The sequence below is a fragment of the Adiantum capillus-veneris genome, chromosome 23 (assembly GCF_014529385.1).
Source record: "Adiantum capillus-veneris isolate H3 chromosome 23, ASM1452938v2, whole genome shotgun sequence".
NCBI lineage: Eukaryota > Viridiplantae > Streptophyta > Polypodiopsida > Polypodiales > Pteridaceae > Adiantum > Adiantum capillus-veneris.
This window is the reverse complement of record NC_140953.1, coordinates 95,795,714-95,810,150: the sequence shown is the minus strand read 5'-3', so window position 1 is coordinate 95,810,150 and position 14,437 is coordinate 95,795,714. Positions and strand designations below refer to the sequence as shown.

At 42.1% G+C, this 14,437-nt stretch overlaps 1 protein-coding gene across 3 annotated transcripts; it reads right to left on the bottom strand.

The window, feature by feature from the left end:
- Positions 1-703: 703 nt before the first annotated feature.
- On the bottom strand, positions 704-8,578 carry LOC147428205 (uncharacterized). Of its 3 annotated transcripts, XM_086496675.1 has the most exons (7): positions 7,039-8,578; positions 6,409-6,508; positions 3,859-4,335; positions 3,088-3,621; positions 1,960-2,563; positions 1,515-1,596; positions 704-1,054 (listed from the first exon to the last, which is right to left on the bottom strand). In XM_086496675.1, exons 1-7 carry the CDS (start codon positions 7,276-7,278, stop codon positions 842-844), a joined length of 2,250 nt encoding a protein of 749 aa, XP_086352801.1. In that variant the 5' UTR covers positions 7,279-8,578; the 3' UTR covers positions 704-841. The 3 variants fall into 3 exon arrangements, with proteins under 3 accessions (XP_086352801.1, XP_086352800.1, XP_086352802.1); XM_086496674.1 differs by having other exon boundaries at positions 3,088-4,335; XM_086496676.1 differs by lacking the exons at positions 6,409-6,508; positions 7,039-8,578 and adding an exon at positions 4,716-5,668 and having other exon boundaries at positions 3,088-4,335.
- Positions 8,579-14,437: the final 5,859 nt, after the last annotated feature.

Genomic DNA, 14,437 nt, shown 5'->3' with positions numbered 1-14,437 from the left:
TCGGCACATTCTCCAGATCGTAATCTATCAAATGATCGTTGGATCTTGGAAAATATTCTATGTGGCCACCAAATCTTTCCACTAAAAAGAACGTGCAAGCAAGTCAAATATACATAACACTGTCGGAAAACAGATTGTTTTTTGGTAATTTTACTATGGGAGACTATTAAAAGTGGGTACACCTTATCATGCATACACCTCTGTGTGTGTGTGTGTGTGTGTGTGTGTGTGTGTGTGTGTGTGTGTGTGTATTTTCCCTTTTGGGCAAGTGGCACTACACACACACTGTACACACACAAGGATTGATGTTGGAGGCATAAAAAACTTGAGATCAAGGGGTCCAATGCCATTGCATGAGCTAGCGTAATGCTCTATAAGTAAGAGGATATAATAAAGATTCCTCAAAACTAATAAACCTCATTAACAAAAAATTGAGACTATGCACAAATGACAAGATTAGAGTAGTTTCGCACGCCAGGCCAGCAAGGGTAAAGTTGACATAAGCAAGCTTGGAGCGAAGTGTCTCAAGAATGTTGAAAGTTGAACAGAGTGTTGTCTTGTGCACTAGGCAAGGTGGGGGTAGCACTAACTCTGCCAAAATTGGTAGAGTTGAGGAAGGAAAGCTTCGTGGTTGATGCATGCTAGGTAGAGGTAGCACCCCTGTATGCGAACGTGCTCTTATAAATATTGATGACATAACATAAGCTATAATAAATTTTTCAGCTCTCAAACTTTGTCCATGGATCATAGACCCCTTGGAGTTAAGATTAGACAAAGCTTCACACAATATTTGAAGAGGAGATCCAATGGTCATCTTGTTAAGGGTTACAAATGTTTTACATTAAGGCATAATGGAGAAACAAACTCCAAGTGACTCAGAGAAGTAACCACCACCTTTTCTGTTGATGCTATTGGCTCTCTCAAGTGCTTTGGCTAATTGCTCAGCTTGTTGAGCTCTTGCTGTTGCTCGCATCTCCTCTGCTCGCAAATGCGCTGTGGCCACTTTGTTCATTATCTTCTCTGTTGCTTGTGCTCTCAATCTTTCAAGCTTCATCTACAACAAATTTCACGATTGCAAAGTAAATGTACAATAATAACTAACAAAACATTCAATTTTAAGAGAGAGGGCAGGCAAAACTTTTTGCAAAGCAAGAATAATCATTAAAGTCTTTCGATCATAGATTAACTCTTGGTATCCCTAAGGTAGCATGAGGTAGCACTATGCAAAATTTATGCCTACTTGCCATGCTCAGTGAAGAATAACCATTGTTGTACATGGTGTGCATCCACATGCGCACGAGAGCTCCCACATGCGCAATGTGGTGGGTCTTCTGCCGCCTGTTGTGAACCCAGTCTTAGTGTGTGTATCTGCCTAGCATGCATGCGTGCACATTAATGTGTGTGTGTGTGTGTGTGTGTGAGAGAGAGAGAGAGAGAGAGAGAGAGAAGAGAGAGATTATGATGTTTAGTAGCCAGCAAGGTTTGTGGCAATTTAGCAAGGTATCATGCCAAACCTCAAGCTTTTTTAACTCTGCTTCAGCCTTAGCTTTTTGATGACTTTCCCATGCATCAATTCTAGCTTCCTCACGAGCACACCTGTCAAAAGATCCAAACAATTCACAATATTGTCAATCAAGGTTTATTGTAAAGAGGGGGTGGGGGTGTTAAAAACCCTCGAAATGGTTGAGAGTGGTAGGCAACCGACCAAGAAGAGCTTACACAGGAAGCTTTCAATAACTTCCCACATTGTGAATTTTGCGGGGGAGCATCGCACACCTAGCTAGGTGAAGTTGGGGGTAGGGGGTCCCCCCCAACCGCACCTAGCTAGGTGCACGTGCTTGCGGAAGCTTATGATGTTGAACAATATGGGAAAAACCGGGGAAAGAGGATCTCCTTCCCAAAAGGGAAGCCGTCTAAAACTTCTTGTAGGCAGAGAGAGAGAGAGAGAGAGAGATTTACTTGGTCATGTGTTTGGAGCGCTCGGCTTCCTCCCAGGCGGAATACTGTGGGTTGTCCACCTTCAACGACTCCTGCATGTATTCATCAAAATGGGGCTTCAGCTGCTGAGGATGCTCCGACGCAGAGATTAAGCTCTCTTGCAAGCTCTTCCAGCTGCTGCTTGTAGTGCTGTCAGTATTGGACACGCTGGAATCCGAGCCACCTCTGCCGCTGACGTGGCCACTCTCCGATTTCGCCACCTGGCATCCCGCTGCCTCCGTAGCCTTTGCAAGGCTGCGATCCGCCGTAGTCCCTGACGTGGCATCCACTGTCGGGGTGTTGTGCCGCGCTGGCGACCCGCTCTTGCGTGGTGTCCCTGCCCGCGAAGTTTTACAGCTGGCCACTGGCGTCATCTGCGTGCCCATGTCCCTCCTTGACATGGACATCTTGGGTGACACGTCCGTTGACGCGTCACGCATCGCTCCTGCTCCCCACCTCCCCACCACCTTCCCCGCCTGCACCACCAGCCTCGTCATGCTGCTGCTTGCCACGTCGACGTCCTGCACACGCGTCGTCTCGTCAACACACGGCCCTGCATTCCTCGTAGTTTCCACGGCGTACACATCTGTTCCCGCCAAGAACAAAAATTCAAAAGAAGGTGTCACAAAGGTTTGAAAGGAAAGATGTGGAGAATTTTCTACAGATTCTGTTAAGAAATTTAGCAAATGATTACAATTGTCAATCAGAAATTATCACAATAATTTCCACATTGTGACTTACCTCAACATCGTGAGCTTCTGTGAGGGAGGCACCCGCATACCTAGCTAGATCCGATTGGGAACAGGGACCGTCGGCCTGGTTGGGGGGAGCAGTGGTCCCTTGCCCCCAATCGTACCTGGCTAGGTATGTGGTGCCTCTCGAGAAGAAGCTCATGATGTCATGCATTGTATGAAAAACACTGAAAAAGACTCCGTTTTTCTACATGAGAATATCTCTAATCTTCTTGTGACAATAATTACTTGCAGCCTCAAATGATATTAACTTTGCATTAATCTTCTACAGCTTAATCTTTGACTCCCTACGATAGGCATTAATTACTTGCTCACTGACAATGAAGTATAAGGCATAAAGCTACTTATAGTACTTTACCATGCATTTTAGGGAGCTGATCATTGAGGTGAGAAGAACCATTGCCCAGCTTCAACCTTTCCAGCTGCAAGCTTACAGGGGAAGAAATGACCAGCTCCTCCTTCCTCACCGGCGCAGACGTACGATCCTTCCGACCGATTAGCTGCCCCTTCTTCGTGTGGTTCTTGTGCTTACCATCAGTACCCTGTCTGTGTGAGGCGCTCCTCACAAAGGCTGATTGGAACTCTTCTTGAGTGTTGGAAAGCTCACTATCACTCATTGCACCACTAGCACCTCCATCTTCCTGCACATGCCCATCACTGGAAGAAGAAGCCAAAGGAACAAGTGACCTTGATTGTATATAGCTATCATGCATGCTCATATAATTAGCAGCATTAAAGCCTGACTGTTGGTGGTGATCATTTAATGTATGTGCATTGTTGTAAGCCAGCTGCTTGTTTGCATAATGATGATGATCATCCACTGGCGAATGAGACGATACCACCACATCATTAAGTACCCTTTTATTGACACTAGGGATGCTTTTCTTGCCTTCTGCAACATAAGGATTAGTGTTAGTGGCTTCATTAAGGATGTAATTAGCAGGTTGTTTAGAGGGGGGCTGCGATGGGTGGGAGGGGCTTGCGTTGACAAGCCATTTCTCGGCATCGTCCCACTTGGAAGGAGGTGGTCCGGCAGCTCTGGAGGAGAAGCCAACAGAGAGTCTACCAGGGATGAGGTTGGCATCCTGATCACAGCAAGGGGGAAGGCTATAAAGAGGCAAGAGCTTACCATTAGCATCATTTACTGCAATTCTGCCAACCATGTTGTAATAATTAGCCTTGTTGTTGAGCATCAAGGAGGTGGGCACCCCAGAAAAGCTACTTCTAGAAGGGGTGCCTGGGCTAGGAAAGCCTGTGGTTCTATAAAAGGCAGGGCCTTGGGAGCCATACCTTTTCTGCATATTCAAAGGGCTATCTCCTGTGCTAAGCCTATGTCCTTGCAACTTGTGGTTATGAGCATGGTGGGAGTTGGAGCTCGCTGAAATGTAGTCAAGCTTTAGGATGTTATCAGCCTTTGTTGCTGACACAGAGTTAGACTTAACCAGGGTTATGTGGGGAAGCTCCTTCCTCACATATTGCAAATTGGGCACCTCTTTGTCCATTGGATCTGTTGCCCCTTCTTGCTCTTGCTTCATCTCCACCTCATGTTGGGCTTGTGATTTGGCTTGCTTGCTGTTTATAGTCCAAGCCTTCTTCTCAAAGGTCTCTGTGTTTAACCAACAGTTAAAAGCATGGTATCAGAGCTTGAAAGAGCATCAACATTACTTCATTAAAGTCCTAAGAATGAGTACATGTACAAAATGCCCTTTTTGATGGCAAGCCCCTGTCATTTTTGAAGGGTGACCCTAATCATTCATTTGAAGGGTAAATTTTTACCTATCCTTCATTAAGCTATATTTAGGCAAAAATTAGAAGGGCTACTCAAAGATTTTTCAATATTCTATCCTTCTTTCGAAAGGGAAAAACATTTTTGCCCTTCACTGAAGGATAAAAGTGCCTCCGCAGGGCGTCGAAGCCTTCCAAAATTAGGCCTGGTGCCGCCGGCTGCAAGTCACAAATTGTTGGAAACAATTGATTTATACTTACCCAAGTACTTGCTGGTCACTTGTAATGATCATTGTGACGGTGTGACCTTTCATACCAATGATTACTGATCCATCAATCTATTAGATTTTAGATGTAAAGTAAAAGCTGCCTTGAAGCTCTAGTGATGTGGTTAGCAAAAAGAGCTTGCTGACAGAATTTGTACTTGTTGTAGAGGACCTCAGGGATACGAGTAAATGCCCATCATGAATAAAAAATTATGAGATCATTGAGAGATGTGATGAAGGTGATAATTTCTGTGGATGGCTGTGGCACTTAGTGTAATTTACAGCTACCATGGATCACACATACATACATACATGCTAAATCCTAAAAGCCTAGGGCATTAAAGGGACTATTTTTGTGCTAATTATGAGAAAATGGGGGAGAGGAAAGAAAGCTGTTGCTTGATGGGAGAGGAGCAACCAAAGCTCAAAACAATAGTACTCAAGAGGGCAAGAACAAGCAGCCAACCGGGTACTGCTAGCGCAGGAAATGAAGGGCCCTTAATTCTCCGCGACAGCCCCTTAACAGGTCCATGGGGGAGAGCTCTAATTACTAGCTTAGCTGTACTGGCTTTAATTCTCAAAAGTAAGGTTCTATAGGCAGAAATGGTACAAGGAAAAGGCTACTCAAATAGGCTAGAAGCTGTGCAAATTTGCAAAAAAGTGCATGCTATGCCATATATTTACCATTTGAAGCCTTGAGTCTAAAGCATCTACATTTATTAGTACTTTTTTTTGCGTCAGAGAAAAGTACATGGTCATGAGCTACAAGACAAAGCCGCTATTATAATAGCAATGTGAAAATTGCATCATTGTTGAAAGCACCAAGCTGGTCACTTCAAAGTTCAAAGTTCAGGTGCTTATCAGAAGAGATGAAATTTGAACATGCAGATCAAACTGCAAGTACTTGACAAGGATATATAATATATATGTGTTTTGGAATGGTAAAATCTGACACGCTCCCATTAATTAATTCCTATCCCCCAATGATATTTTACTAACCCAAATCACTTAAATATTTGAATTTTAATACGAAAAAAGTAGCTAAGCTAAGTGATCAATACTTTACTTTTTACTTATGATACAAGAAGATTTAGAAATTTTCTCATGTAAGAAAATGGAGTCTTTTTCAGTGTTTTCATACAATGCATAACATCATGAGCTTCTACTCGAGAGGCACCACATACCTAGCTAGGTATGCAGTGCCTCTGGAGCTAAAGCTCATGATGTTGAGGTAAGTCACAATGTGACAATTACTGTGAGTATCTGTCCTAAACTTCTTGTGAAATTAATGGGAACCTAGAAAAAATGCTCTCTTGTAACTTGTAAGGGATCTACAAATAGAGAAAACTATTGCAATTAATCTTATGTTTTGGGCAAGTCAAGTAAAGCTCTTCCTGATCTGGATCTACAGGGTGCAGGAATTATGATTAAGGAGATAATTAAGCAGATTAAAAGGAAAGTTATACTATTCTGAGCAGAGAAATTCAAGGAAATGGTGGCAAAAAAGTAAGAATTCTTCTCAAAAGGATATATTCATAGGTGCATTACATCAAATTTTACATTACTTTAAAGAAAATCATCCAAAAAATGGTTGCTTTTGTGCAAAAAGAGAAAGGCTTGCAACTTTGCAAGCCTTGCACAATTTAAGCAGGGAAATGGTCATATTCCATCAGGAAAGTACATTGTACCTGCATGGGCAGGCCATTCTGGCTTCAGAAGAGCAGAGTCCTTTCCTGCAAGCACCTCTGCATCCCTCCTCTCCAGTTTTTGTGCTGATTGCTTTTCTTTCTGCAAGCCCACCCTTATAATTAATCATGACAAAATGGCACAGATTAACATACCCTAATTAGTAAAGGTCATTTTCTTTCTCTCTTTTTCATGCACATTTTCCTGCATCAAAAGATGTTGCACAGAAAACATGTTCATTTCAACTTTGCAAATTTATTTTACATCAAAAGACACACACAGCAAAGCAGAATTTATATTTTTCATCTTACAGAAAATTGAACCACCTTCTCTTCTTCCCATGATGAGTTAAAGCCTGTAATAATGGCTCGTGATTCACACACAATGTGTTGACCATTCATGGACAAAAACTTTCCTTAAATTAAGGTCTCGGTTAATTGTATTGCTAATCCTTTCTCTGCTCATTAGTAGCATTATCTTCACTAATTAATTGGGTGAACATATGGGGGCAATGCCAAAAATTGGGTCACATATGGCCAATTAACATAGTACATGTATTGAATCAGAATTACCAAATCCAAATTCTAATTATTTTACCCTCTGTATTGTGCGAAATGTGGCACAAAAAATACCTGGAAGCTGCTGTCTTTGTTGCAGATGCTGCCTGGAGATCCATCATCGTCGGTCGATGAGTTGGGCTCTAATTCAGAGCTGGTTTTTCCTTTCCTGCTTTTTGCTTTTCTGACTGTACTAACCAAGCTCTTCTTGTAGCTAGGATTATTAACATCCATAGCATTACCATCACTAGTGCAGGAGCTGCTTGAGGATAAGCTGGAACTGCTGGAATCAGTGCCTTTGTACTTCATTGTCATGGCGCATTAATCGTGGCCAGATATCATGAGTTGCTGAGGAAATTAGCTATGTTTAGCACATTGATCTTTTTTTCTTACTCTGCTAAGCAGATTAATGGCAGCTGATGAAGATTAGCTCTTGCCATTTGATGAAGACTAGTGATGACCATAGATGCATAAGCTGATACTGAAGAGCCATAGTCTCTTTATAATGAGATAATTAAGACATTTGTCACTATAGACAGAGCCATATGCTAATTAGCAAGCTACTAATCAAGTGTCCAATTTGGTGGTTACAAGAATAGGGTACATTGTAAGGAGCTGTAATGATGAATTTTGGCCATGTGCATGTATGCATGCATGCATGAAAGCTACACTTTGCAATGGAAAGCCTGCAAATAACAAGACACTTTAAAGCTGGAGATGGGTCCAAATGAATAGGAGTGAATGAAAGAGATAGTAACTATAATAACAGCAACGCAAGGATACAAGAATGGGCCAGAGAGTACTTGAAGTCACTGCAGATCATGATAGTTCCCCTAATTAGAGTAATCGGACTCGCATAAACACACGGATCGATGATAATATTTAAGAAGATTATATGCCCACAATCCTAATCACATTACCCACAAGTTTAATCTCCTTGCTAATCAACGTACTTTCAGTGCTAATTAAGGTGATTAAGTAGTAACAGAAAGCCTTCATGCTAATTAAGGTGATTCAGCTCACAACCAATATCTAATCACATAGCCCACAATAAGCTGTAGTATGGCGCTAAACAAATTGCAAATTCACTCCAAATTTGCTGATTATATGAAGCTGCATTGATAGTAGCAAAGGGCCAATTAGTGCACCCACATTCTCCCTTTTTGGATCCCAACTATAGATGATTAGGGCTGGTAATTAGTATATTGAGGGCAATAATGCATGCACTCAGAAGCGTGCAGGTATCATGGTGACAAGGATCTCAAGGCAAATTAGGGTTTGCCTTTGGGACAGCGGGATTGCCAACAGAAATTTGAACTTTCGAAATTGGATCATGAGTGGCTGTCTCTGATTTGATGGGGAGGGGAGAGTGCAATGGAGTGGAAGGGGATGTGTGTGTGTGTGTTGCCAAAGAGATGAGAGACAGAGAGAGAGAGAGAGAGAGAGAGAGAGAGAGTGTGTGTGTGTGTGTGTGAGAGAGAGAGAGAGAGAGAGAGAGAGAGAGAGAGAGACTGCAAGCTGATGCAGTCGAGGCGAGCTCAAAATTTGAGAGAGAATGAGGGAGAGAGGGAAATCACAGTCAAATCGAAGAGAGAGACCCCAACTCATGATCTGCCAAGTGCCAAGTTGCCAACCATTTGCACTGCAACAATATTCCTATACGCTAGGCTAAATTAACTAACTCGGGTTCAAATTGGAGGAAAAAACTATACACTAAAATCTAAATAAACCTGCCAATTTGCCAAAGGAGCCAAAAAAATCCAAAATTCCTTGGGTCCCTCCTTGTTGGAGCCCATTGGTCTTGGTCAAAGTACTCCTTATGAAAATGAAAGATAGTTTATTTTATGCTTTTGGTATCGATGCCTGGAGAGGCAAATGTAAATATCACTCCTTTTTACCGAGGAGTTGTGTGTGTCTGTGTGTGTGTGTGTGTGTGTGTGTGTGTGAGTGAGAGAGAGAGAGAGAGAGAGAGAGAGAGAGCCACGAATAAACTATTCGACACCTTTTCGAAGGGGATCTACACTCACAAATCGTTGTTGATCTCGGACCATTCGATCCATTTTGGGGGAAAAATATGGGTTTGACGAGGTTAACTTCATGACCTCCTCTCACGAGGCGAACGCCTTACCACTACGCTTGTACACACGTTTGTTGTGGAAGGGAAATGGTAGCGTTATATTGAGTGTTATTGGCTTGGCCAAGATCCTAGTTCACATAACCCAAGGGGGCTAGTTTAGTTGGAAGAGGGTTAGGCTTGCATAGCCAAAGGTGGTTGGTTCAACCCCCACTAAGTGCCCTTGGCGATATCTCATGGCATATGATGGTCCCGGGTGCCCGACCTTAGTTTACGTCAAGTTCACACCATAATGCAGTGCACATGGCTTGTGGAGTTCACATGTAATTCACATGCAAGTTCACGTTTGCTCGAGTTTAAACTAATTTACATCAACTTCACATTCGGGATCAACGATTGTGATCTTCATCGACAACTTGGTAAGAGTGGTTTCTTAAATAAAAAAATTATGACAAATAATTAAAATACCTTACCATCATAAGCTTCTACATACAAAGTTATGAAATACCTATTAACTCATAAAGAAAATGGGATCATTTTATTCATAAAGATCTATCACATAAGGGTTTTTTTTAATAGGCCACAAACACTTATTATATATCTAGTTTCTTATAGTGTAACCGCAAGAGTTATTGTTTTGTTAAAAATAATAATTGTATAACAAGTATAATTACAATTATGTGTAGATACACATTATCATATTTCTGCAAAATATACAAAGTGAGAAAATTACACTTGACTAGTCTAAATCAAATCTATACAATATGCAAGAAAAGCATTGATTGTCCACTTCGCAGCTCGCTTTGTAGTAAGTGATGTAGCTTGATCTTGTTCAACAGCTCCATTAGCACAAAAAAAAATAAAAAAATTATATATATGTACACACACATACACATGCATACATACACACACACACACACACACATATATATATATATGTACATGTGTATACACACACAAACAAATATTGTGTGTACGTGTGTGCGTGTGTGTGTAGGTTGTAAAAATAGACCTCAAACATAATAATCTACACAAACACTTCTCCACTAGCTACTACTTGCACGTATCTTGTGTAGTGGTACGTATCTTGTGTAGTGGTACAAGAGAAGAATGGCACAAAGGAAAACAAACTATAGGCCCCCTACTCATCATATGGCTTTGTGAAGGATAAGAGTATACATTAGGCTATGTCCTATATGCTTTGCATCCAAGAAATGCATTGTGAAACAAAATGGGGTGTACAGAATGTTCCATATTATGGTAGTGATGTGTCACAAGACACTTGAGACCACCAAGGCACCTGGTGGTTTACCCCCCTTTCGAAGCTAATGAAGCCATCAGAATCTCCATCAGAGCAAAGCTATTAAAGATATACTTTTGTCCTCTTTTATGCTAATTTTTTTTCTTAATCATGGCATACACTTCCTTAATTGCGTAGCTCTTGCACTTTGATCTTTAATATATATTTATCTTATTGTAATTCATGCTCCATGGGATGAATAAAGAGGTGGAAGGAAAATACTCAATCATATTGATTGCAAGAGATGGTTGGTATCCCCAATATTTTTCCCGAGATTGGGGAGACCTAATGGTGTCTTCTTATTTATCTTGTTCTCTTTGTGTCACGCGCCAAGGGAAACCCTAGGACTCAGGCCAAGGGCCGAGTGCTAAGTTGGGCAAGGAACCCTAGTCGAAGGCCAACGTCTATATAAAGGGCGGTAGGGAGGAGGGTTCTTCAAGGTAGTTCCCATTTCCCTTTCACTGGTATCAGAGCATAGGATAATTTTGGGAGGCAAGGGCATGTGCAGGGGGGCTTGTGTGAGGAGGGAGCCGAAGCTCGACCTCCATCAAAGCTCATGAGGCCAAGCTCGCTGAGGTCGCAGGGGGATGAGGGTGTTTCCTCGTCACTGGAGCTCACATTGGGGTGCTCTACAATGTGCGTCGTCTCACCTTCTCTCTCGGCGGCAAGCTCTGCTCGCTGCCTGCCATAGGTGGGGCCCTTCTTTCACACTCTCAAGCACCCAAGGCCTTGTGGCCTTAGGGAAAATTAAAACTACCAAGGGAGGGTGCCTACCCCCCCCCCCCCCCCGCCAAAAAAAAAAAAAAACCTCCTTGGCGGCCTACTACTGGCACCCCTCTTCACCTCATGGTCAGGCTCAAAAGTGACAATTACATCCGACTTTTCTGAAATCTGAGAACTGATAGGGATTTTAGAAACTTTTTATTTGGTTTCAGAGCGAGCAGCCTATTGCACACATAATTTTTAACCTTTGTTTTGAGCCTCGATACTCAACCGAAGTGGACAAGTACACAATACCAGATTGTGCACTAATCAAAGTGATCATTGCAAAATCAAAAGTGATTATTCTTGGTGAGTTCTCGGACCAGTTTAGTAAAGTGTCTAGTGCTTTTTTGACATCGGCAACAAGCTCGAAGGGAAGTTAGACAACAACGAAGTTTTGCAAGATTTCTCGGTTTTAAATGCTCAAAATCGACATGATCTTTTCTGAAAAGCATTTCAAAATTGACAAAGTAATTAGCAAGACTTCTTAGTGGCGACTACGATGATTTAGTGGATACGACCGGCTTTCATCTACCATCTTTGAGCCAAGGTATTCTTTCTTTTCTTGCTATCACAATACATAGTCACCATGGATTCAGACATCAACATGAATCACATCTTTGATTTTGAGCAAAAAGCACCTAACCGTCCTAATGATGCCACGCGGCCAGATACTCTCATGGAGGGTACACGCATGGCGATCGGAGTGGACAACGGTTATGCATTGCTTGTTAAATCAGGAATTTAGAGCACTTCAAGCACGCATGTTTGTCCTAGAGAATAATTTTGCACAATTGAATGTCAATGTCACCAAATTGTCTGATATGTTTGTGCAATTTATGCAGCACTTGGCCAAGGGCCCAGACCATGGACATGCTAGGGTTACTTCCACCCATGTTGGGGGCAGACCTACTCTGTCGGAGCAAGGATCCAATCTAGAAAGGGTACCCCTTCTCTCCCAAAAAGAGGTGCATGATTTGATAAAAAATACTAAGCCATTGATTATTAAGGGAGAGGAGAGGGAGAACAATAAAGATATAATGAATATATTCCTCAATAAGTGGGATGGGATTCACGATCTTAAGTGCACTCTAGGTGCAGTCAATGCACTGCAAATGAGTCTGACACTAGAGAGCAAGGCCTACCAGTGGTGGATGTCACTCAAGGAGAAGGGCACCATACCACACTCATGGAAAGCCTTCTAGGATGTGTTCAAAAGAATTTTTTTCCCACTAATGAAAAGGACAGAAATTGGTATGCTTCTGATAAGTGCTCTATACGTCCGCATAAACCACATTTGAAATATATCTCGCATTATCACAATTTCATCCTCAAGATGGATGGTCTATATGATTTTCATCAAGTGCATGGGTTTATTCATGGCTTGACACCTGAGCTTAAGAAGCATGTCAAAACCCAGGATCCCAAGACGCCTTGAGGAGGCCATAGTGCAAGCTCATATCCACGATGATCCTAATGATAAAGCGCAACACAATACTCACGTGTCTGACACTGCATATGGTAATACATGTACACAGCAGGGGCACGATAAAAGAAAGTTTGTAGTAACCAATTCAGAGGCATCCAAGAAACCCAAGGAGTCTAGAGAGCCTCTCTCTACAGAAGAGTTTGAGAAGGTAGAAAAAGAGAAATTATGTTTTTAATGTTTAGGAAGCAGCCATGGCAGAAAGGATTGTCCCAAAATGAAGTCTGCTATCTAAGGCAAAGAGAGAGAAGTGGAAATGGTGCAAATTTTGCCTCTCGAGTCTTCCTTACATTTCTCTAATGTGGAGATAACACACATCGAGGTGGTACATGAATGTTGTATAATGGCTTCCATGTGGCAGCAGACCTTAGGTCCACATGAGCTAGTGCATATGCACGGGTCTATTCAAGGGCACAGGGTGTGTATCTTGGTAGATGATGGTGCTTCACACAATTTCATTAGCTACTGGTTAGTGAAGCGGCTCAAATTGCCCTAGACTCCGAGTTTCCACCGTTACAAGGTAGCGACGATGAACGGCAATGACACCAAGGTGTGGGACACTCAAGTGAGAGATGTATCATTGGAAATTCAAGGGCATAACACGTCCTTGGATTTACAAGTCATGAATATGGAGCGGACGGATGTGGTACTTGGATATTTGAATCCCATGGCGCACAAGTGTAGTGTTGTTGTTAAGAGAGAAGTATGTGCCTTCCTCACCATTCATATGTACAGTAAAGCTTATGAAGCTCACTTATGATAATGAAATAGAAACAATTTTCTTGTGTTACTCTTTGTGTCGTTTTCTTTCGAAACTTGATTGTATCTCCATTGAAAATTCCTCAATGCCACATGCTTCTCTCTCTTCTCTCTTAGGAATGGCTCCTACTCTCTCTCTCTCTCCCCTCCACAAGTAAATGTTGCTAATCAATTAAAAAATTTGTTAATGGAACATCAAGATGTATTCCCCAATGATTTACCACTAGGGTTACCACCGAAACGGGCTATGCAACATGGCATAGATGTGGTTGCAGACGGCAAACCGGTTAGCAAAACCACCCTACAAAATGAGCCATTTTGAGGCTGCTGAGGTGGAAGGTCAGCTTACTGACTACCTTAGTCAAGGGTTTACCCAACCTAGTTCTTCACCATGGGCTTCTTCCAGGATGGTAGCATGAGCATGTGCATTGACTACCGTGGTTTGAATGCAATAACTGTTACAAACAAGTACCCATTACCACGAGTGGATGAGTTGTTTGACAATCTCATCGATCCTCGTATTTTCACTTAGATTAACTTGCGATCGAGATATCGCCAAGTACGCATTCGACTTGCTGATATACCCAAAAGTGCATTCCAAACAAAGTTTGAACATTATGAGTTTTTGGTTATGCCCTTTGGGTCAGCCAATGAGCCCACAACTTTCATGACACTCATGGATAGTGTCCTGACGCCGTATTTTTAGGCAAGTTTGTTATCATCTTTCTCGATGATATTCTCGTGTATAGTGCCTTTGAACAAGAACACTTGCAACATCTAAAGCATATGTTTGAATTGCTAAGAGCAAATAAATTGTATGCCAAAGAGTCGAAGTGTGATTTTCTCAAGGGGGAAATTCGCTACCTAGGGCATGTCATCTCAGCTGATGGGATGCACATGGATCAATCCAAAGTGGATTCCATTTGGAGGTGGCCTTCTTCTAAAAATATGCAAGAGTTACAGATTTTCTTGGGATTCGCAGGTTTTTATCAAAGGTTCATTAAAACTATGCTCACATTGTTGTGCTGATGACGGACCAACTGAAAGCTAAGAGGTAAACCTTTCTGTGGGGTGCCGCTCAATAGCAAAGTTT

Excerpts from the sequence above, each read along its gene's own strand:
- LOC147428205 (XM_086496674.1), bottom strand. The coding sequence starts at position 7,278 with ATGACAATGAAGTACAAAGGCACTGATTCCAGCAGTTCCAGCTTATCC. Across the intron at positions 1,597-1,959 it reads CGCTCCAAACACATGACCAA|GTGTGCTCGTGAGGAAGCTA; the intron begins GTAAATCTCTCT and ends ATCTTTTGACAG. Across the intron at positions 1,055-1,514 it reads CAGAGTTAAAAAAGCTTGAG|ATGAAGCTTGAAAGATTGAG; the intron begins GTTTGGCATGAT and ends AATTTGTTGTAG.